This window comes from Lontra canadensis, unplaced genomic scaffold (genome assembly GCF_010015895.1).
Source record: "Lontra canadensis isolate GAN:19392208 unplaced genomic scaffold, GSC_riverotter_1.0 scaffold75, whole genome shotgun sequence".
Classification (NCBI taxonomy): Eukaryota; Metazoa; Chordata; class Mammalia; order Carnivora; family Mustelidae; genus Lontra; species Lontra canadensis.
The window spans coordinates 9,010,220-9,031,466 of record NW_022631069.1 but is presented as its reverse complement, the minus strand read 5'-3'; the positions used below and the strand labels follow the sequence as shown (position 1 = coordinate 9,031,466).

The following is a 21,247-nucleotide window of genomic DNA, read 5'->3' as shown; positions in this document are numbered from 1 at the left end:
GGTTTCTTATACTTTTTTCTTCTTTCCTCAAATGATTAAAATACGCTGTGTAGGACTAACTTGGCTTTTCTTTTTCATGTTCATACAAGAAGGAGAAAAATACTGTTAATGTAATTGCTAATACAGTTTTAAACTAGTGTTTTAACTGAGGGTTATTGTGAAAAATTTTACTGTTTGCTAGATTCCTAATTTAAAAATGCCTGTAATCTTTTATAGGAATTTCAGCTTTTGCAATTTGATAATAACAGAACTAGGTAAGTACAAAATGAGCATCTCCTACATTGGGAAAATCTCAGTTTGGTGAGAATGTAATATTTTATAGCCAGTAAGCCTTTTGATTTAGTTAAAGCTGAAGATGATAAAGTGACTGCCCATAACTGTCCAGAGCCAAGTGAATCTGGAAATCAACATCTTTGATGTTTCTTTGGTCCTTGCTGCTGGAGTCAAAAGTTAGGAGTAAGTCTAATGGCCTTTGTAAAATTCTCTTTGTTGTTTTTGTTTCACAGAGGAATGGTTTCCTTGAGTAAGGACTTTACTGAAGTTTCTCCCTTTAACAAGATGCTTAGCATAATGTTGCAGTCCGTGAGAGATCCTGGTATAGAGAAGGAAATGTAACTGAATTTTATATTATTATACTCCTGTTTAAGATACTGTGAGGAACTCCCAGACTAAAAATCTATATATAAGCTATCAGCAATAGCCTATCACTTCCTTTGATTATTTTGTAGAACTTACAAAGTTTATGATCGCCTAGATAATATCCTCAGAATTAGTGAGTAAAAATTCTTCCATTAGCTCTCCTTATCCTCATATATAGGGCTAGGGTATTGTGGACATTGGGTAATAAAAGGCTTACAGATTTTTTTTGACTCACCGACCATAAGAAATGTTTTACGTCACATATATTTTATATGACATAGGTCTGGGTATGATTTTTTTATATGAAATAAGTGTTTAAAGTGGTGCACAGTGTTTTTTAATCTGTTCTGTTGTAGTCCGTTTTTCTTTTCCTAATAAGATTTATTTATTTATTTTTGAGAGAGAGAGAGAGAGAGAAAGTGAGAGTGCGTGCACGTGCGCGCCGTGGGAGGGACAGACGTAAAGAGAAACTCAAGCAGACTCCATGCTGGGCACTGAGCCTGACACGTGGCTCGATCCCAGGCTTGAGATCATGACCTAAGCTGAAACCAAGAGCGACTGAGCCATCTAGGTACCCCTCGTCTATTCTTTTTCATTAAAAAAATTAAAAGGATCATGACCCAACAAATTGATTCAAGACCCACACACACATCTGTAGTTCTTTCCTTTAGAGTAATAGTCCTCACAAAACTTGCCTTGTCTTCTCATGTATTGAACTCTTTCAACATTTTAAGATGTAGGTGGTGCCTGGGTGGCTGCATCGGTTTAAACGTCTGCCTTCTGCTCAGGTTGTGATCCCAGGGTCCTGGTCAAGCCCTGCTTAGTGTCCCACACTCGGGGGAGCCTGTTTCTCCCTCTCGCTCTGCCCTTCCTGCCCGTACTTGTGCATGCTTTCTCGCTCTCTCTCTCTCTGAAATGAATAAAAATTTAAAAAAATAAATAAGCATTTTAAGATGTATATAAAACATACAAAACTTGAAATCTCTAAACATGTTACATGTTTTTATCATTTGGATAAGATACTCTGTGCCCTGGTATTTGTTACCTCCTTATATTGGGGGCCTAATAGGCTTGGAACATTTCAAGGCATCCCTGGGATGGCTGTAGAAGAAGGATCAAGATTGAGAAGATGCATCGACAAGCTGTATTTGAGTTCTGTTTTTTCTAGCTCGCTGACCTGGGCCCCAGCTGTAGAGTGCTCTGCTAAGCGTGTCTAGTGTTTAGTCTCCTATCACCAGCCCCTACATCACGGTTGTGGGCCTGACTTTAAAATTCGAGGCTGCTTTCCAGATGTGAGGTGTAGGCTGAACTAGACCAAATGGGCAGAGGTAGGCTCATAAACACAAGTAGGAGTTGGCTGTATATTTGTATAAACTTTTCCTTTAGAAGAGGTACACCTAAGTTGAACCTCAGGTAATGGTATGTTTTTTACCATCCAATAATAATTTTTGTTACTAATTTTATACTTTCCCTTTTGCTGGTTGCCTTTTCTAGGTCTTAAATTTAGGTGCAAACCTAAATAGTACTTAGTTTTTAAACAATGATAGTGAGGCAAGATTGTATCTTTTTTCTGTCTCACTTCAGGAAGTAAAAGAAGGTTTTATGCTGAATGCCTTTTTGTGGATGATTGGAAATGCCATAGTAATTTGGACATTTAAACACTGAGAACCTGTAGTGTGTGAAATACTGAAGTTTAAGTCTGTTCCCTAGAAATATTTCTGTGTGAGTAGTATTTTCAGAGTCTTAGATTAAATGTTTAGCAAGCACAAAATGTCCTTTAAGTTAAAAGTGCATACAAAACAATGCTTTAGTCTAAAGCTAGCTTAAATATCAAAACTCCCTCAATTTTTCCTGTACTCGTTGGCCTCTCCGCAGAGATCCTGGCCTGTAGGTCAGGTATCCTCCACTTTCGGTCCAGATAGGGGATGGATAGGGGATGGAGGGCCTCCATCATCCCTGTTGGGAAATCAGAGATGCTGGGAAGCCCTGGACAAGCTGTGCGAGTAGCACATCTGAACAGCAGAGGGGTTAGAGAGCCTTCATGGTCTGTAATGACTCCTGCTCAGATGACAGGTGCTAGTGGTTGGTTGGTTGGTTTAAGGCATCATCAGTTTTCGAGAATCTTCTAAAACTCTCAATTGTCTCCCCAGGCAAGGAGATACACATACAATCCCTGCTCTAAGACTCTCAAGATATTGTAAGAAGCTGCTTAATTAACCACCTATTATGTGTTGAGTGAATCCTTAGATTCTCCTGGATTGGTGATTGAATGTGAGAGTGAGTGTAGGAACAGTAGAGATGTCTTCAGGTTTCTAACCTGATACTGTTATTGCGTGTTACCATACATAATGGATCAGCATTCTCTTTCATAGCTGTTGGAAGTTTGCTCAGAATGTGGCTAAGTTGTTACCTGCTATAGGTGGTCCAGAAAGGACAGCCATCCCAGCAAAGAAACCGGCAAGTCCCAAGAACATGTGTACTCTAGAATTCCCAGACAGATCAACCTGTAGGGATTAGAATCCAGTGTTAGCCATATTGAAGGCAAAACTCTTGTTGAGACCTATGCCTGCAAAGGGATAAATACTATGAACAGTTGACTTCTGAGGTGATTTTGGATGGCCTTTTGCCTTGGTATCTTATAAGAGCTGAGACAAACAGGGAAGAGTTACTGTGCCAGGCAGGCAGTGTTTTCATTGTATTAGTAAGGAGCATAGGGTTTCTTATTTTAAATCTTTAAGGCAACAAGGGGTACCTTTCTTCCTTGATCCTCACGGCTCTTCTCTATTGGGAAATGGTATTTACGTTCTGATCTGACAGTGGTATTCTCAAATCCACCTATGGCTAAATACCAGCCATTGGTTTGTAAGAAGTCAGTTTTCCCAGGTTGATTTCAGCTTTAGAAAGTTTGATTTTTATGTAGGCTTCGTATAATATCCTACAGCCCTTATATGAATATTGATGTCAAACCTGAAGAATCCATGAAATATTTGTATAAGTATTTCTGTTCCTTTTGTGCCGAGGACTTGAAGTCAGTTTGGGGTAAAAGTAGAGGAATTGATCAACATCCCTATTGAAGTACATAGGACTGGTCTCAACAAGAGAGAAGCCACACTGGTCAGGAAGTCCCTTTTTTTCTCATGGAATTCCTCAAGATGGTATCTTAGAAGGAGCCAAAAAAACTTCTGGAGCTGAAGGAAACAAGTAAACACAACCCTAACCTTTTGGGAGACAGAAGCAGAGTGGAAACCTGCTGATCCCTTTTTTGCTTTCATTTCTTTTTTGTCTCATGTAGATAGGTGTCACACCGTTACTCCCCTGAAGGTAAGATGAAAAGTGGGCAGGATACAGCACCAGGGTTTCTGAGGCCTTGCATGTGATTTTTTTTTTTTAATTATAAAATTAATACCGAATATGTAATCTCTTTGGGGAGGTTATTATTAATACTTGCTTTTTCTAAATGGTTTAACAGTATTAATGAGTATGTCTACTCACCAGTACAGGAAGTAGCACTGCCAGGTAACCACCAGTGAAAATGGCAAAGAAGACGGTATAGGTCATCAGTAATGGAAATGTGGTGGCCAGAGGAGCGAGCAGGTTAGTGATGCCGCAGAGGATGAGGTAAGACTTGTGGTAATGATACCTCTTGATCCAGTTTTGATCAGCAACCCATCCAGAGATTATCTGACTGACTGTCTCAGTGATACCTGGAAGAAGATTGAGAAGACCTTATGATATCTGAATTCCATTTCCCTAGCCCCTTTGGAAAGTGTAACTGCCCAAGACCTCTTTTCCTGAGTAATACAACTTCTTCCTGAGGTGAGGACATCTGAGCAAAAAATGGTCTCATTTATGTCTGTCAGTCGATTCGGTCATTTATTTACCTACTCCAAATACATCTAATACAGCACCAGAAAGACTCCTCCAGAGCTGGGTAGGAGACCCCTCAGGTGTTTCGTTTGTTTGTTTGTTTGTTTGTTTGTTTTTACCCTCATCAGGTTTGGAAAGCTTGTACCACCTAACTGGGAATCCCTGGTTACAGAGGCCTGGGCACTCAGGCGGCCTTCCTCAAAGAGGTTGTGCAGGTGAGGGAGTGAGAGTTCTAAAAGACTGGTAGGCCCTCGGGGCAGTGTGCTGGGGAAGCCAGATGGTGGAAGACTCGACATTATAAATAATAAAGTCTTATGTTGAAAAAAAATAGATGTTGGGACTTTTTCTTACGGTTGTACAGGACGTTTTGGTAATTAAAGTGTCCCTGTCAAGGTTATTATGCTTGGAAATAGGAAGCCTGTTTTGTTTGTTGTTTTGTTTTGCTTTTTTGGGAAATAAGTAGGAAATCTGGAAATGTGTGATCATTTTGAACATTGGAGCCATGGTGTAAACTTGAATAAAATTTAAGTACCATGTTTTTCATTCAGTTTCACGGTAACAGAATATTCTTATTTTTTATCGATTATAAACTAGTGTAGCAGCTAAATAATAGAACATTTTCACCAAGAGTGGCATGAGCTACAGTTGCTTTGTAGTGTAAATTCTTCCTAAATTGCTTCACAAAAAAGGGAGGGGGGCAGAAAATGCATACTACTATTTCTATTTTTACAGTTACTTCCTAGGATACATATGGAGACTTTTTGTTATGTTCTTTGGTCCCATTGCATAGCCTAATCTGATCTAAATTGATGACTATCAGACATTCTAATAAAAAAATTAGCTATGTATCTTTTCCTTGTGTACACAGGCTTTAGTTGACCAAAGTGGGGTATCTTTGCAGTTGGAATGGCATATAGTCAGTTTTGTAAGGATTGTGTAAGCAGTCTTTTCAAGAAATTAGGGAGAGAAAAGTTAACATCAAGCTACATAGAATTTCCAGATATTTAGAATAGTCCATGTCATCCCTTTAATTTTTTTAGGCTCCCTATTTTGTCCGTTGAGAGAATCCAGATCTTTTGAATTAAGCATTTTTGTCTCCTTACATTTTTATAAATACTCAACTAAAATGATTGTTTTCATTTTTAACTTAACCTTATAATTTTTTTTAAGTATCAGCCTGGTCCATTAGTGAATGGCCTTAACAGGCATATTTATCTGTCTTAGTGTGAATGCAAGGGCAAAAATTCTTAGCTACCCATACTATAGAACATTATTGAATGCTTATGATGGGCCAGGCACTATTCTAAACTCTACATGCATTGCTCATTCAGTCCTGATAACCTTATTATCCCTATATTACAGATGAAGAATTGAGAAATTGAGGCACAGAAAACATGCGTAACTTGTCCAAGGTCCTACAGCTAGGAAATACAGAGCAAAACCTGAACCCAGGAAGTCTTACGTTCTAGAACCAATCCTTTGAACCTCTGCCCTGTGCTGTCTGCCTATGATTTTCCTGCTTCCTGGAGGTGGCTGTTGCTAGCTTTTTAAAGTCACGTATTTATGCCACAAATACTAAATGTGTACTATGTCAGACAGACACTGACATGAAAATGAATGAGGCTTGCTTAGGGGCCACTCTCTGATAAAGAGTGCCTGTGGGCAAGGTGCGGTGACAGATCTGTGGAGGGACAGGCCTGGTTCTCCCACCAGCCTCAAAAGACTTCCTTTTGGGGCACCTGGGTGGGTCAGTGGGTTAAGCCACTGCCTTCAGCTCAGGTCGTGATCTCAGGGTCCTGGGATGGAGCCCTACATCAGGCTTCCTGCTCGGCGGGAAGCCTGCTTCTCCCTCTCTCACTCCCCGTGCTTGTGTTCCCTCTCTCACTGTGTCTCTCTCCGTCAAATAAATAAATAAAATCTTAAAAAAAAAAAAAAAAAAGACTTCCTTTTTTCTGGCCCTCCCATAACTCCTTTTTAAAAGAATTGTTTTCTTTAGTTTTTTATAAAATTGAATGCATTTTTGTAAAATTAAGTTCAGTCTTCCTTTTGAGTTTGAGGTCAAAGTATGCTTTCTTACCAGCTACAGAAACAAGGAAGGAGGCATCCATGATGTCAATCCCCAGTGTTCTGGCTCTGGCCACCAGGTGGAAAGTAGGGATGAAATATGCCAGCTGACTGAAGAGAAAAGACCAGGTAAATATGTAGAAGAAAGGATTTTTTAAAAGGGAGATGTCACCGAGTTTTTGTTTACAGCTGCATGAAGTAGCCTCTTTCTCATAACGGTCCCCATTAGGCTCATTGTTGAACTCTTCGTTCTGTGAGACTATTAAATTTGTCCCATGTTGTCTGGCCTTTTGCATTGCACTCTCCGTGATGGTTGCCTCTTGTGTCTCATCGCAGGATGACATTTCTGTCGTGCCCACTGCCCCTGGATTACTTGCAGACAAGCTGCTGCCTTTATTTTTAATATCAGAATTGTTCTCGCTTTTAATATGGATGGATCGTAAGAGCATACTTGAAGGCACCAAATTTAATGTCATCCCTCCAAGTAGTATAAGGGCACCTAAATGGGGGAGAGACAGTGAGAAGTTAGGTTAAAAATTACCCATCTCATTTCACAATACTCTGTTCTTAGGCTTAGAAGGGGCCCCACCATGAATATATTCAGTCATAGTGCAATAATTTTTGAAAACACTACTTTGTCCCCTAAATTTAACTGAAGTATCTAAATCTGTTTACTTTATTTTTAGCCCTACACACCACTCTATCCTTGTGAAAACAGGGCATCCTTTGAAAATAGAAAACCAGAAAGCTGCACCAGGAGATGACCTGGAGGGAGAGAGTGTTATTTGTGCGAGAGAAAAAAAGAATAGTTTTTGGGGGGAGTACGGGGGGGTGGGTATTTGAAATGTTAGAAAATTACTGTGTGTTTTAAATAGGGATTTAAAATATCCTGAAGTGGAGATATAGATTTCAGGACAGAAAATACAGAATTCTAGAGTTAGATGATGAGAGTCATTCAGAAACTGCCTTAGAAGAGGGGCCAGCCTTTCATCTCATTCCATTTTTAATTTCCTTGAAAGAAGACAGATGTCAGGCTTGGTTTCAGCATGGTCTGACCAAAGCTGTGGGTTGTGTGCGATGTTTCCAGAGATGGAATTGGCTGTAGGTTCTGCTATCCTGTCTTAGGGATTTGCCCCCTGGTTCAGTTTACCATGAGACCACTGGTAGTTTTTCACTTGGGAAAGGAAAGAGGCAGCAAAAAGGCTCTGTAGGTAGAAATAGGCTCATATATATCCCTATATATGTACATGTACATATATTTTTCCAGTGATTTAAGATTTAAATCTGAATGTTTTAGGTCAGGCACAGCAAAAATTGTGGAGTGAATGGTTTTCATTTGTTTGTGAAAAATTTATGTATAGATGATGATGTAGAAGAGATTAAGGTCTATTTTAGTGAGTCAGGTGGAGGAGGCATTTTTTAAAGAGAATATTTGAAAAGAGAGCGCTTCAGTGGTACAAGAGGAGAAGGGAATCCGTGTGTCCCCAGGAGTATCACTTTCCCTGCAAGGTGTTTCTCCAGCTGCACAGAGTGGCCTCCATCCCCGCAGATGTGAATCCTGTGAACTCTGAGTTGCTCGTGTGGTCTGTGGCGAAGCCTGCAAATAGTTCAGCATGTCTTCTGCTATGTGTTCTCCAAGGAAGAGGAGGCACATGTTTACTGTAGAAGTCCTGCTTGCTTACTTCTTCCCTGGCTCAAAAAGTCTGCACTTCCCACTCATTCAAGGGAGATAGCTGAACGTACCTTGTGGAGTTGATAGTTGAGACACAGAGTAACTTACCCGTCCAGTCATACAGATCTATCAGGATTTTTGTAAAAGGCGCTATCAGAAACGTCAGGCCCATCCCAGAACGGGCAATAGCTGTGGAAAGAGCTAATCGTTTCTTGAAGTATTTGGTAGTTAGCACGGCAGCTGTTTGGTACAGGAGAGCAGAACCCAAACCTAAAAAGAACAGTAGCTTGGAATCACATGAAGTGGCTTGGTACCAGATGAGCTATTCTCCTGGACCTGAGATAATATAAGTAGGCCTGTTGGGTCCATGGACAAGACAGTAAAAAGGAAGGTTCCTAGTCTCATCTTCTACAGTCTTATTTTTACAGTGGACTCACCAGGTAGAAGTCCCATAGTCACACAAAGAAAGGGGATGTTAGTAGCCAAGCTGCTGATCAGATATCCACCAGAAACAAGGAAAACCCCAAGAATGGAGGCAGTCTTCTCTCCAGTTATTTCACTAATAATGGCAACCAGGGGACCTCGGAAAAAGGAAGAAAGGCAAGTACTAGGTAAATACGCTCTGGCATTTCTTATTTTCTGATGTGCAATTGAAATGAGCAACTGAAGGAAAACAAGAGGACTTGACTTTGGAATATTGTGTATCCTTCAGAGAGGTGTCTGTATTGGGCTTCATAATATTCCCAGTCCCACACTATTGTATTTTTTGGAAAAAGAGTTGTTTGTTTTAAAGAGGATTGCAAATAGGTTTGAAAAATGCATTCTAAAACCACAAAATGAGGGGTGCCTGGCCAGCTCAGTCAGAAGAACATGTGACTCGATCTCAGCGTCATGAGTTCAAGCCCCACATTGGGTGTACAGATTACTTAAATAAGTAAAACCTTAAGAAAACCAAACCCACAAAATGAGATTGCACCTAGTTATCTATGACTAGAACAAGATTCAATCATTAATCTACTCTGTCATGTTTGAGCCCCAAATAGAAGCAAGGGAAGAGGAATTGGTTTGCTGTGTTTTGAATATGCTTAGATGTTGGCCTTAAGAACTTTGTGGTCTGATTTCCCAGAGAGACTGGCTCACTGAACCCGTGTTTAGGCACTGTGAAAAGAAACAAGGCATAAAAAATTGAATCATGGACTTTAATAGTTGGATTCTTAAGCTTTTTTTGAACCCCATTTCTTCTGATTTTGTCAAGCCAAGAAGAGGCCAAACACTTCGAGTCCATAACTTTACTCAGCTTTACCTATTAATGAATCTGGGTTTTAGCAATGCTTCAGCCTTAAATGACTGACAGACAAATCTTCTCAGGATTGCCCTTTGTGGTGCTTTTCCTTGGACAGCAAGCTTATTGCCAGCTTTATACCTGCAGAAAAACGAAGTGATGACATGATGGATCCGATCCAGCCAGTTTGTTCTGAGGAGCTTTCAAATTTTTCTTGGAAGACCACAAAGAAAATGGCGAACGTCTTGATCATCCCCATCAGAAACACGTTTACCTAAAGCAAAGCAGACCAAAGAGTCCAAGTCAGGTGGTGAGTGAGCCGTCACAGAGAAGGTTACAGCTGCTTGTGCTTCTGACCCCAACCCCCTGGCCCCAGGTCACCAGTATTTACCAGTGTGTTGGTTGGTTCCACATTATACATTTTGTATTTTGTGGAGCGGTCCTACTCTTGGAGTATCTAAGTGCTTGACACAAGAATATCTTCTTTAATCCTCATTACAAGGCTCTGGCAATCCATGTTTTCTTTGGAAAGTGAGGTTTAGAGAGATTAAAAGTCACTTGAACTTGATATGGGGGTGCCGGAGGTGAGATTTGAACCCAGATAGACTGACTCCAGACCAGACACTGTACTGTTCTGTCAGAATCATATCTGTTAAAGACAGCTAGTTGCATTTAACTCTTGTGAGAGAAGCACATTGGTCCAAAAGATGAATTGTTCCCATCGGTTCTTAGATGAGCTTTGCTAACTTTGCTCTTAAATTGAGTACCCTTCCTCACTTGGTATATAAATAGGGTGGCTCTATACCGTCCCAGCGGAAACACTGGAGGGCAGAAGGGAGTACTACTAACTGATGCTAGAATAGTGAGCGTAAACAGTTGGAGAGTCAGCTTCTGGTTGGTCACGTGCCCCATCCTTCCTTTTGTCCCAACTAACCCTCCTTGCCACCACTACCCTTCTCCCTCTCACTAGGAGGAATATCCCTTTTGAGGTCAAGTTTTCTTTCTGTGGCATGCTAACATTTGTTGCTTAGAATTCCCATTACCCTGGGGGCAGTACCCTGGGGTCAGCAGGAGGAGCCGGAAGGGAAGCCACCAGGCCAGAGTCTTTGGGCACTCAGCACAGGAGCCTGGGCACTCACTGTCCCCAGGGGCTTCCAGGCTTCCCTTTTCTTTTTTCAGTGGCTTTAGCTTTCCAAGGCCACTTTCTCTGCTTTCAGCCTGGCCACGCATCACTTATGAACCACAGACCCTGGGCTTCCTTTCACTAATTCCACTTTCTCTGTCTGCCTGGTGAGTATTACCCGCTGTCATTGACTCATCCCACTCTGTACCATAGACAGTCGTTCACTTGAACCTTAAGATGCCCTCATATTCATAGTGTCATGGTGACAAGTACTGTTCAGAGATCAGTGCGCCTTGGCCTGAATCCTGGCAGCACTTCCTCTGAGGGTTTGTGACCTTGGGCAAACTACTTCACAGCAGTTAAGCTTTCTCCTTTGTAGAGTGAAGAGAAAGGAGATACTATGCTCACAGAACTGAAGATTGAGAAAATTCAGATAAAGAATAGCACTTAATACTGAAACTCTTAACTGTGGTTTTGTTACCGCCTATAACCATTTTGCTTTCTTAAGAGCTTCAGACTCATTTGTATAATCACCATATCTAACTCGGCCAACCCATCCAAAATCAGACTTTTTTTTCCCTTATCCCACACCTGGTTTTCCTTTTCATTTCTCCTTTCATTGGGATCAACCCAGTCTTGCTCACCCGAGTCAGAGATCTGCATCCTCTTGGGCCTCTGTTTCCCTCAGCCCCCACGTGCTACCTAACCAGCAGCTTCCCCCTCCAGCCTCTTCACTTGACTCTTGTTTCAAACTAGTATTTTTTTTTTTTTTTGTCTGGAGTAAGGGACTAAGAACCAGTGGTGCCCCGAGGTTGCAAAAGTCGGGTGTGGCGAGAAGGGGGTCCCTTCATGTATTTTTCCTGTTTTGATTTGATAGTAGCACAAAATTGTCCTTATTCAGAGTGAACAATGCCACGGAAACCCGGGCTATCCATTCACAAGTGAAGAAGACATTTCATCAGGCCCTTATTCCCGCAATTTATAATCCTCCTATTCCTCAGAGTTGCTTCTATCAGGAACTGAGGCTAGAGAGCAGAGCAGACCTCAGGCGGCCCCCACTTGTCTTGCCCAGTTCGGAATGCAGAGTGGCGATTGCAGCCTCTCATGAGCAGGAGACACCACAATGAGGCATCATTCTGTAAAGTACCCTTCCTCTTTCTGTGGACTTGGGTTCTGTGCTGTTGTCTAGATGGTGCTGTCCTCTCCTTTCTTAGCCACCTGAAATGGGCTTGTCCCCCCTCCCCCATTCCCAGTTCAGGACCTTTTCTCTCTGGTCTGTCCTTGATGTCTGGGCAGAGCAACAGTGAGTGGCTGGGGCTTGCTTGTCTCTGACAAGTGGGTCTGTGCTTTCCACTGTGTGTCAAGAAAGCCAAGGATACAGCCTTTGCATCAGCTCTCCCTCCCTCCCTCAACTTGTAACCTTCCAACTTTGTTTCTGTTTTGACTCCGTTATCAAAACTCTTTCCCAAGATCTGGATTTTCCTTTGGTTATCCAAGCAGACTAGGTACGTCTATATTCTGCTACTTCATTACTTCACCCTGACTTTTATCTAAGGTAGGTGGGTTTCAGCCCTGTTCCAGAGTCTATCTCAGACATTGTAAATGGGCTCACCCCAAAATACAAGCCCCTAGAAGTTCTCCTGTGGCTGACCCAACCCCCTCATTTTCTTTGTACCTTTAAGAGCACCCCCCCAAAAACACACACACTCATACACAGAGCTCCCTCACCAGATCACACTCATTAGAAAATTGTCTTGGGAAAGAGGGCTGGATCAGCCAGGGGGCCCCTTTTGAATAGAGAGCATCAGGCTTTGTCAGAAATGATTGGGTGATTGTTTAACAACAACTTCCTTCTACTCCGGCTCTCTCTCTCTTATCCCCCCAGCTCTTCCTTCCTGGACTACACAAACTAAAGAACAGTCTGTTAGGTTATCCCTGCTTCCTCACATCCCACCACTGACTGTAGGGATGCTCAGCCAGGCTACCAGAGGCTTCCTTTTTGGTGAACTTACAAACCCTGTCATCCATTCTGTGACATCCCGCCTCGGGCAGCATCTGTTCATTATTCTTTGCTCCTGGACATTTCTGCCTTTGCTTCTGGGATGCTGTCTCCCCACTTCTCCCACTGGTTTCCTCCATGGGACACTCTCCACCCAACCCCTAACATCAGTTTTCCCCAGGATTCTGCTGAGTTGCTCTTCTCCCCCTCCCTGGTGATTTTACCCATCCTGCCTATTGGTTCAAGCCAACCCATGTATGCCGATGACTCACAGATTTCAGTACACAGATCCCGCACTCCACCTGCCCATGGGCTGCTGACATTACTGGTAATGTCATAGGTCCCACTGTCCCTGCCCAGGATTAAGCCATCCAAGTACCTGCAGACGTTCTTCCTGTGTCCTCCAACTCAGTGAATGACGCACTATCCTCCAAGTTGCCAAAGCCAACATCCCAGGACTCCTGAGTCCCTTTTGCCCTAATACTCTGTTCCTGTCCAAATCTTACAGGTCCGTTTCCTCCATATTGCACTGACCTGTATTTGCTCCATCCTCACTGCTACTGCTTTCATTTAGGGCCTTTTTTGCTCACGTGGATGATCACAACACCCTTCCAGTGGTCTCCGTGCTTCCAGGCCTATCCCCTGCCAGTCGTCATCCACCCAGCAGGCGGAGCTGTTTTCCTGAAATGCAGATCTGATCCCACCATTCCCCTGCTTGCTTTTTCTCATTAGCTCCTCAGCCTCGAGATAAAAACCAGTGTTTTAAAAATGTCCCTACAAGGGCCCTGCCCATTTCCAATTTCCTCATTGTCACTTGCTTTATTCATACGTGTGTCCAACGGTCAGTTCATCCATCCCTCCATCCAGCGTACCCACCCACCAGCTGGCGTTTACTGACTGCCTGGCGTGTCCCAGGCTGTTCACTATGAGGGGCCAGGCTTACAGCGGTGAGCAGGGTACCTGCTGCTATGGGATAGTTGGTCCAGTGAGACAGGAAGCAGAAAAACAAACCTCATGCAAATATATAGTTACAGAGTGTGGGAAGTTAGAATGAGTCCTTTTTAAAAACCTTTTACTCTTTTGGGGCACCTGGGTGGCTCAGTCAGTTAAGCGTCTGCCTTTGGCTCAGGTCATGATCCCAGGGTCCTGGGATCAAGTTCCGCATCAGGCTTCCTGCTCACTGGGGAGCCTGCTTCTCCCTTTCCCTCTGCCTGCCACTCCCCCAGTTTGTGTTCTCTCTTTCTGTCAAATAAAATCATTTTTTTAAATAAACTTTTACTCTTTGTAAAGATTTTATTTTTAACTCATCTCTACACCCAACATGGAACGTAAACCCATAACCCCAAATTCAAGAATCACATGCTCCACCCGCTGAGCCAGCCAGGATCCCAAAAATGAGCCCTCTTAAAGTACAGCACTCCCATAGAACATTTTGTTACTGGATTTTTCTCTTTTTCTTTCTTTTTTTTTTCTTTTTAAAATTTAAATATTTAAAATAAATAGATTTTATTGATTTATTTGACAGAGATCACAAGTAGGCAGAGAGGCAGACAGAGGGCAGGGTGGGGGGAAGCAGGCTCCTTGCTGAGCAGAGAGTCCGATATGGAACTCGATCCCAGGACCCTGAGATCATGACCCGAGCTGAAGGCAGAGGCCTAACCCACTGAGCCACCCAGGTGCCCCATTTTTTTTTTTTAATTCTTAATAATTGTTGAATGAGGGGCCGTACATTTTTTTTTTGCACCAGACCCTGCAAATGATGTAGTCATCCCTGCCTGGAGGTGAGGGCTGTTACCACCCCTCTTCCCGGAGGGTGAAGCTGCTCTTGAGAGGTTAAATCACTTGCCAGGGGCCCACAGCTACATCTCAGAACCAAGATGAGCCCTGGAGTACCTTAATATCCATCCCTGTTTCCTCAGGTTCTGGCTTCTTGCTCTCTCATTTTCCTCTCCCATGCACTTGACTTTTTTTTTTTTTAACGATTTTATTTATTTATTTGACAGAGATCACAAGTAGGCAGAGAAGCAGGCAGAGAGAGAGAGAGGGAAGCAGGTTCCCCACCGAGCAGAGAGCCCGATGTGGGACTCGATCCCAGGACCCCGAGATCATGACCCGAGCCGAAGGCAGCGGCTCAACCTACTGAGCCACCCAGGCGCCCCATGCACTTGACTTTTTAATACTAAAGGGCCTCCGGGTACCTGGGTGGCTCAGTAGGTTAAAGCCTCTGCCTCTCTGCCTACTTGTGATCTCTTTCAAATAAATAAATAAAATCTTTAAAAAAAAAAAAAACTCTACTGAAGGGCCTTTCCGTACCTCTCATTTATTAACTGGTTAAAACATAATTATTAGGCTGGTAATCTGAGAAGAACATTTTATAATAGGCCACAGGATAGACTGTAGAACTGTTCTGTCCAGTACAGTAACCTGTACATGTGGCTATTTGAATTTTAATATTAAATGAATTTCAGTATCATTTTGATTAAGTTGGAGGCTAATTCTCATTTTGTGTCATTTTAATTAAGTTGGATGCTGCATCAAAATATACTGGGGCTCCCTTTTTCAAATAAAGTGTGCATGGTTGTATATGGAGAGATCCTGGGGTTCCAGAGTGTGAGGTCAGGACTAGGGAAAGGGGTGTGGAGTTCACACTTGACTTGAAAGTGCCCCTGAGGGTGTCTGTATGGATATATTGCACACTCCAGCCACTTGTTTTATTTAGTTATTTAACCAAATTACAGTGTTTCAGCCCCCTGCCCCTATAATGTAGGTTCTCCGTTGCACTAGCCACATGCTCCAGGATTTTTCACTCACCTCCTTTCTATTGTAGAAAAATATACTTGTAACTCATGCAGACAGAAAGCCATAGTCCTGTAAGTATCCACGTACCACTGCATTCACTTAGCCAGAGCCCATTGTGAACGCTTGAGGACTCAATATATTCCTTGTGCTTCTGTCACCAGCATCGCATCCAGAAAAGTGGAACACTGAACACTGTTTAATAATCTGGTTATTAGGCAGTGTTTCTTTCCAGCAACTACATTCATCAAATAACCTCTCCCCAGAGGACCATGTCGGGAAAGTAAGGCTCGTTACTGGGGAGAAAGGTGGGAGATCTGGAGACCCTCACCAGCTATGCTAGCTCTGCAAAGTCCGTGATCTGGGGACGTGGCCCAGCTCCTGGGAGGGCTCTTGGGCTTAGGCCATCCTTAGCTTCCTTATTAATAACATGTCTGGGAGAGCTTAAGAAAAAGTGAGTACACATTCTTTGGTAATGAAGCTAATGTTTAACTAATCGTCCTCTGGTAAGAGATTTGTATTACATAAATCCTGCCTGAGGACCTGTGCCGCTACTTTCCCCTCTGTCATTAGGGAGGAGGTGGTATGATGTTTTCCCATCGTCCTGTTCATGGAGCTCTTGTATCACATTGTGGGCTGCAGGATTAACTAATAGTCACCAAGACCCGCAGTCCTATGTTTGTGAGCCTCTTACTGTAGGGCGGAGCAGGGGAGGAGGACAGGAGGGAAAGGGTACCTTCGTGAGTCCATCTCAAAGTGAACCGATTTGGGAACACTGATGTGGAATATGGAGCTGGTGCCACTGTTAGAGGCTTGCTTGGGGCACAGGTGGGATGGGACTCACCAATATTCTAGAATGGCCATGCTGACATTTCAGATCACCATGTCTCACAACAACTTTAAGAGCCTCTGGGAGGATGAGAGAAGTTAATTAGGAAATGGGAGTGCCCAGTCCAGTTGCTTACAGAATGAAGGAGAAAAATCAGGTCCCGGTTTCAGAATCCACACACTTCTCTCCCTTTCCAGACATGTCAGAAAGACACACTGGGTCGAATTATAGCATAAGTTAGGGTTGCAAGGATGAGTTGGGAAGTGGGCAGCAGACAAAACAGAGAGACAATGGCCCCATCCCCTGGGAGAGAGGGAGGTTGCTGCCCTGTGTATGCTAGGCTGAGCTGGGAACCCACCCAACAGCACTTTCCAGCACCTCCCACTGCTACTTCTGGGGTGCTTCAATGTATGATTATCTACACATCCTAATTGCCATGCAGCCAAGGTAGAGCTGCAGGTGGTGGCTGGAACATTCTGTAGGTTTGGTGTTGGTAGCGAAGAGGGGACTGGAGGGGAACAAATTGTCTTTCACTCAGGGAGGACGTTTTTCTCCTGAGTTCAGTGTGAGCCACTGACTTGGGAAGCTGTTGGCAGTTCCTGGCTTTGCTCTGAGCCTTTCTCCAGAGGAGCCTTCTTGGGGGCAGTAGAAAAGGGGAAAGTAAATTCTTACCAGGAAGAAATGAAATACAATCATCCATCCCCAACCTCCATCCAGGGCTTTGGTGTATGGTTGGGCCTTCCCTGCCCTCTGCGTCATGATGCTCGGTCTCTGTGACAATACCAAAACAGTTGACTCAGTTGACAAGAAACTGATCTAAACTTCTAAACTTTATTTTTCTCTGTGGTGTAAAACCACTTGTAATTTTTTTGTAGCCCACCCCTTTAAAAATAGATGATTTCCTCATTTCTAAATTGTTGACAGGCTCTGATCTCAACCTCAAAAATGCAAGCAGGGCTTTGTACTGTCTTTGGGGATTTTTCTGGAGGCCTGCTGCCTAACTTCACCTGGCAAGTCCAGAGGCCTTTGACAGTTATCTTGGGGTATGGCCTTAGTTACATATAAGTCTGCCTGACTATTTCTCCCATCCCTATTTTTCCATAATCACAATCCAGGCAGAACCATGGGAGAGGTAAGAAAAAGCTAATGAAAGGCCATAATTTGAGAGACATCAAAGCCATCGCAGAGATATGAATGGCATCTGAAAGATGACCACTTGGTTTACTATTTCAGGCAGGAATTACAAAGGAGTTAACTACAAGCCCACCTCTCTGTGGGGTGGCCTGTCTTAGCACCGGCCTCCCTGGCCTAGGTCTACAAGCCGCATCGTAGGGTAAGTCATGCATCCCCCTCTGGTCTTCTGGGTGAGCTCTTGACCTTAGAGAAATAAGGAAAGGAGGAAGAGCTTCGGGTTTAGGAATTTCCTTTACAAAGCAATTGCCAAAATGAAAATATTCTAAGGGACTAACTAAATAGATGTGACAACAAAAATGCTGTGATCGTTCCTTGAATGAATCCTGGACCAGAAAACAAGTTGTAAAGGACTTCAGGAGGTCACTTGGGGGAAATTCTGGAAGTCCACTTCTGGACTTTCTAGTAGACCATGTGAAATCTCTTAAGGGTGGTGGTGGTCTTGTAGTTCTGCTGGGAGCATGTTCTTGGTCTCAGGAGTGAAGTATCCTAGAACCTGCTATTTTCTCCCAAGTGGTTGAGTAAAAATATATATATATAAAGAGAAGTAGCAGAAAGAAATGTAAATGTTCTGAGGATGGCATGCGGTATTCTTTATTTCCCACCATCAGACTGGCAGGAAGGCTGCTGCTTCCAGGACGGCCAGGCTGCGGCCAGCGTGTGTGGAATGGCCGGCAGTCTGGTGAGCAGGCCGGGGAAGGAGGGGTCGGGGGTGGGCCATGCCGCTCATTCAAAACAATTCAGAAAATTAGCCCCAGCACACAGTCCCATTTTTTCCTTACCTTTGATGTGGTCTTCAGCAAAGGAATCCTTCAGCAATGAGGCAATCTGGGAAGAAAAGTATAGACTTTTTGACAAAGTGACTCCTTTTTCTAAGGCATTTCATTCGGCTGCACTGTGAACACAAGCAAGCATTCTAAGTCTGTGAGGCTGAGCCAATGTGGTCACTCCTGCCAGTGGACTTTACTTCCTGAGGGGAGGAGAAAACTGTGATCTGACCATCCCAGGCCCTCCCTCCACCCATCCAGACTCAGAAAGTAGAATTTGTCACCATAGGCTCAGAAGCAAGCATCAGAGTAAACCAAGTGGAAAATCCTTTCGGTAACTATGGTTAAGTTAATTAAACAAGGAGGCCCTTACACACAGGTGAGTCTAACGCCAGGGGGGTTTCTGGAAACAACCCAAAATCTGAGCCGGTCAGTGCCACAGAGGTACCAAATTAAAATGGTAAAGACAACTCATCCCGGTGAACTAGACTTTCAACCATAGACTATCAACAAGTTCCTTGCTGGGGTGCCTGACTGGTTCCTGTCGGTAGAGCGTGTGACTCTTGATCTCAGAGTCCCAAGTTCCAGCCCCATGGCAGGCATAGGGCCTGCCTAAAATCAATAAACTATCTTAAAATACAAAACAAAAATAAGCCACCCAAAACTTCCTTGCTTTGCTTCCACCTTTTCTCTGTAAAAGCCTCCCCCTGATTTGATTTTTCCTCAAATAAACTCTTAACATATTTATTTAGTATGCCTCAGTTTATCTTTTAACAATTCTGGTATCAGAAGAGAGAACCAAGGAAGGAGACCCGGCCACCCACCCTGCCACTGCTCCCCTCCCGACTCCACGAGCAAGGGGCATGGGCACCTGCCTAGCACATGGAGCTTAAGGCTTTCTTGCTGCCTCTGCAGGTCATAGACAAGTCCCTTTCGGTCCTAGCTCCGCAGCTTTGGTATTCCAAACTGTCAGACTTCATCGAAGCATTTCTTTTTAGGGACTGGGTCCAGAAACCGACTGCGTTAAACTTAAACACCGGCCTGGGTCTGGGGAAGGACTAGGTCCAGTTTAAACTGGGCTGGGTCCAGTGTGAGGCCTCAGCTGAATAAAAAAATGTGTTCAAGCTGAACAAGCAGATTAGCCTTACCAAAGGTAATTGTGAATGCCAGTGGCCACAGTGGAGAATTTGTAATTTAGGTGAACGTAAATTACATAAATTATATTTATGCAGTTCTCTTGAGAAAAAAAGGTCTTAGCCAAACACTCACTATAAAAAAAAAGGGAAAATAATTTTTCCTCCTCTGCAATTTCTGATGACCAGGAGGAGACCTTCTGGGACACCCCACTCACTCCAGAGCCTACAGACGGGATCCTGGGAAAACGCAGAAGCCAGCAAAGGGTGAGAATTCCTACCAGAGTTAGCTCTCCCGAATCTCTGTCTGTGGTGCCCTTTTGAGAGAGGATGGTGAACTTCATGCTGTCCTGTCCTTTCCGAATTCAGGTTGACAGGAGGAAAACATTTGTGAGAATTAGATCTTTGAATTGTGGCTCGTGAATTTCTGTTTGGGTACCTGCTAGGTATGGAGACAAATAATGCTTTTCCCTTTGTCTCATTCTGTCTCCTGAGAACTCGGCTTGGCTTTTCTGCCTGTTGTTGGGACACACAGGTTATTAGTTCTTGCAAGTGCAGGTTGGAGAGCTAAAACTATGGCTGCCAGAAATATGGGTTGCACCCCATATGCGGCTCATCTCCTGCCAGCCATGCCCAGCCGTCGGGGTTTGTCCTTAGTCTTCCTTTGGGTTCTCTTTGGGAGTAACTCAGGGTGTCGGGAGATAACATCTCTTGTCCCCTCCTTGGGAGCGCCTCTTCTGTCCATGGTTAAATCATAAAGGGTTTGTTAGTTTGGGTTTTGTGTCATCTGACAGTGATACCTCTGGCTTAAAAGAAAAAGAAAAATGTTTACTGTTCGCCCAGCTAAAAAGTATTGATAAGATACTTGAAAGGATTTTTAGTGAGCTCTGCGGTCAGAAGTTGGCCAGATTGGAAGCTAATATTCAGAACCTGATAGGAACTTTAAAAAAAAAAAAAGCTTTTCCTCTAAAATGAAACCATGTAACCAAAAGGGAAAGAAAAACATTCCCAAACCACTGTGAAAGGATTTACTAAATCATAAAGGCACACAGCTCTAAATCCAAAGCTTAAGAATCTTTTGATTTCTATTTTAGTTGAAATCCCCCTAATGGGGGCGCTTGGGTGGCTCAGTCAATTAAGTGTCTCCCTTTGGCTTGGTCATGATCCCGGGGTCCTGTGACTGAGTCCCCGCATTGCATCGGGCTCCCCCCGGCTGACCATCTCCTGTGTCCCCTGCGTCTCCCTCTCCCTCTGCGGCTCCTTCTGCTTGTGCGCTCTCTCTCTGTCAAATAAATAAATAATATCTTTTTTAAAAAATCCTTCTAATAATAAATGAAGCAGCAAATTGAAGATCATGTACGTGGATGGGAGGGTCAGTCAGCTTCTTGCGCATTCAGGTTGCAACCCAGTTCTTTGAGAAATTAAAAACAACTGTACTGTCCTGACAAATCTCGTTTTTCAAGACCAGAAATGTGGCTCTACAAACAGTTCAAATCCATTACACCATCCCCAAACCTCTTCTGCTTATCTCAAAAAGTTTGCTATAAAACATCTGGATTTAGGAAATAAAAGTCCTTTTTGATGGAATTTATATCCTCTCCCTGCGCCTTTGAGATGTAAATGTTCTACTTATGTTCTCTAGGTATCCAGAGCCATTTCTTTGAAATGGGGACTTCAGGGAGGTAATTATTATCTGAAGGGACAGAAAAACTGTGGTTAGGGGTGGGGATGCTGCTTGGAAACTAGGAGAAAGTTATTCTAAGTTAGGTTAAATGACAGATATTCACGGAATATCTACATCGTTTCCAAATAAGATAAAATACTAGAATATCAGTTATTGAACACAAGTTTAATTACTTGTGGCTTTTTTAAAAAAAGATTTTAT

General features: G+C 43.3%; 1 protein-coding gene across 4 annotated transcripts in view; it reads right to left on the bottom strand.

Moving 5' to 3' along the window:
• The window catches only part of SLC16A4 (solute carrier family 16 member 4), a 39,141-nt gene extending 20,350 nt beyond the window's left edge, over nt 1–18,791 (bottom strand). For 2 of the 4 annotated variants that reach the window (XM_032881501.1, XM_032881500.1), the window contains exons 1-8: nt 18,245–18,791; nt 16,944–17,042; nt 9,666–9,798; nt 8,680–8,823; nt 8,351–8,512; nt 6,584–7,069; nt 4,132–4,343; nt 3,050–3,143 (exon numbers count right to left, since the gene is read on the bottom strand). In XM_032881501.1, coding sequence (XP_032737392.1) covers nt 3,050–3,143; nt 4,132–4,343; nt 6,584–7,069; nt 8,351–8,512; nt 8,680–8,823; nt 9,666–9,798; nt 16,944–17,030 — 1,318 coding nt within the window. In that variant the 5' untranslated portion in view covers nt 17,031–17,042; nt 18,245–18,791. The remainder of the gene's footprint in view (nt 1–3,049; nt 3,144–4,131; nt 4,344–6,583; nt 7,070–8,350; nt 8,513–8,679; nt 8,824–9,665; nt 9,799–16,943; nt 17,043–18,244) is intronic. The other 2 variants (XM_032881498.1, XM_032881502.1) reach the window with 2 other exon arrangements.
• Nucleotides 18,792–21,247: the final 2,456 nt, after the last annotated feature.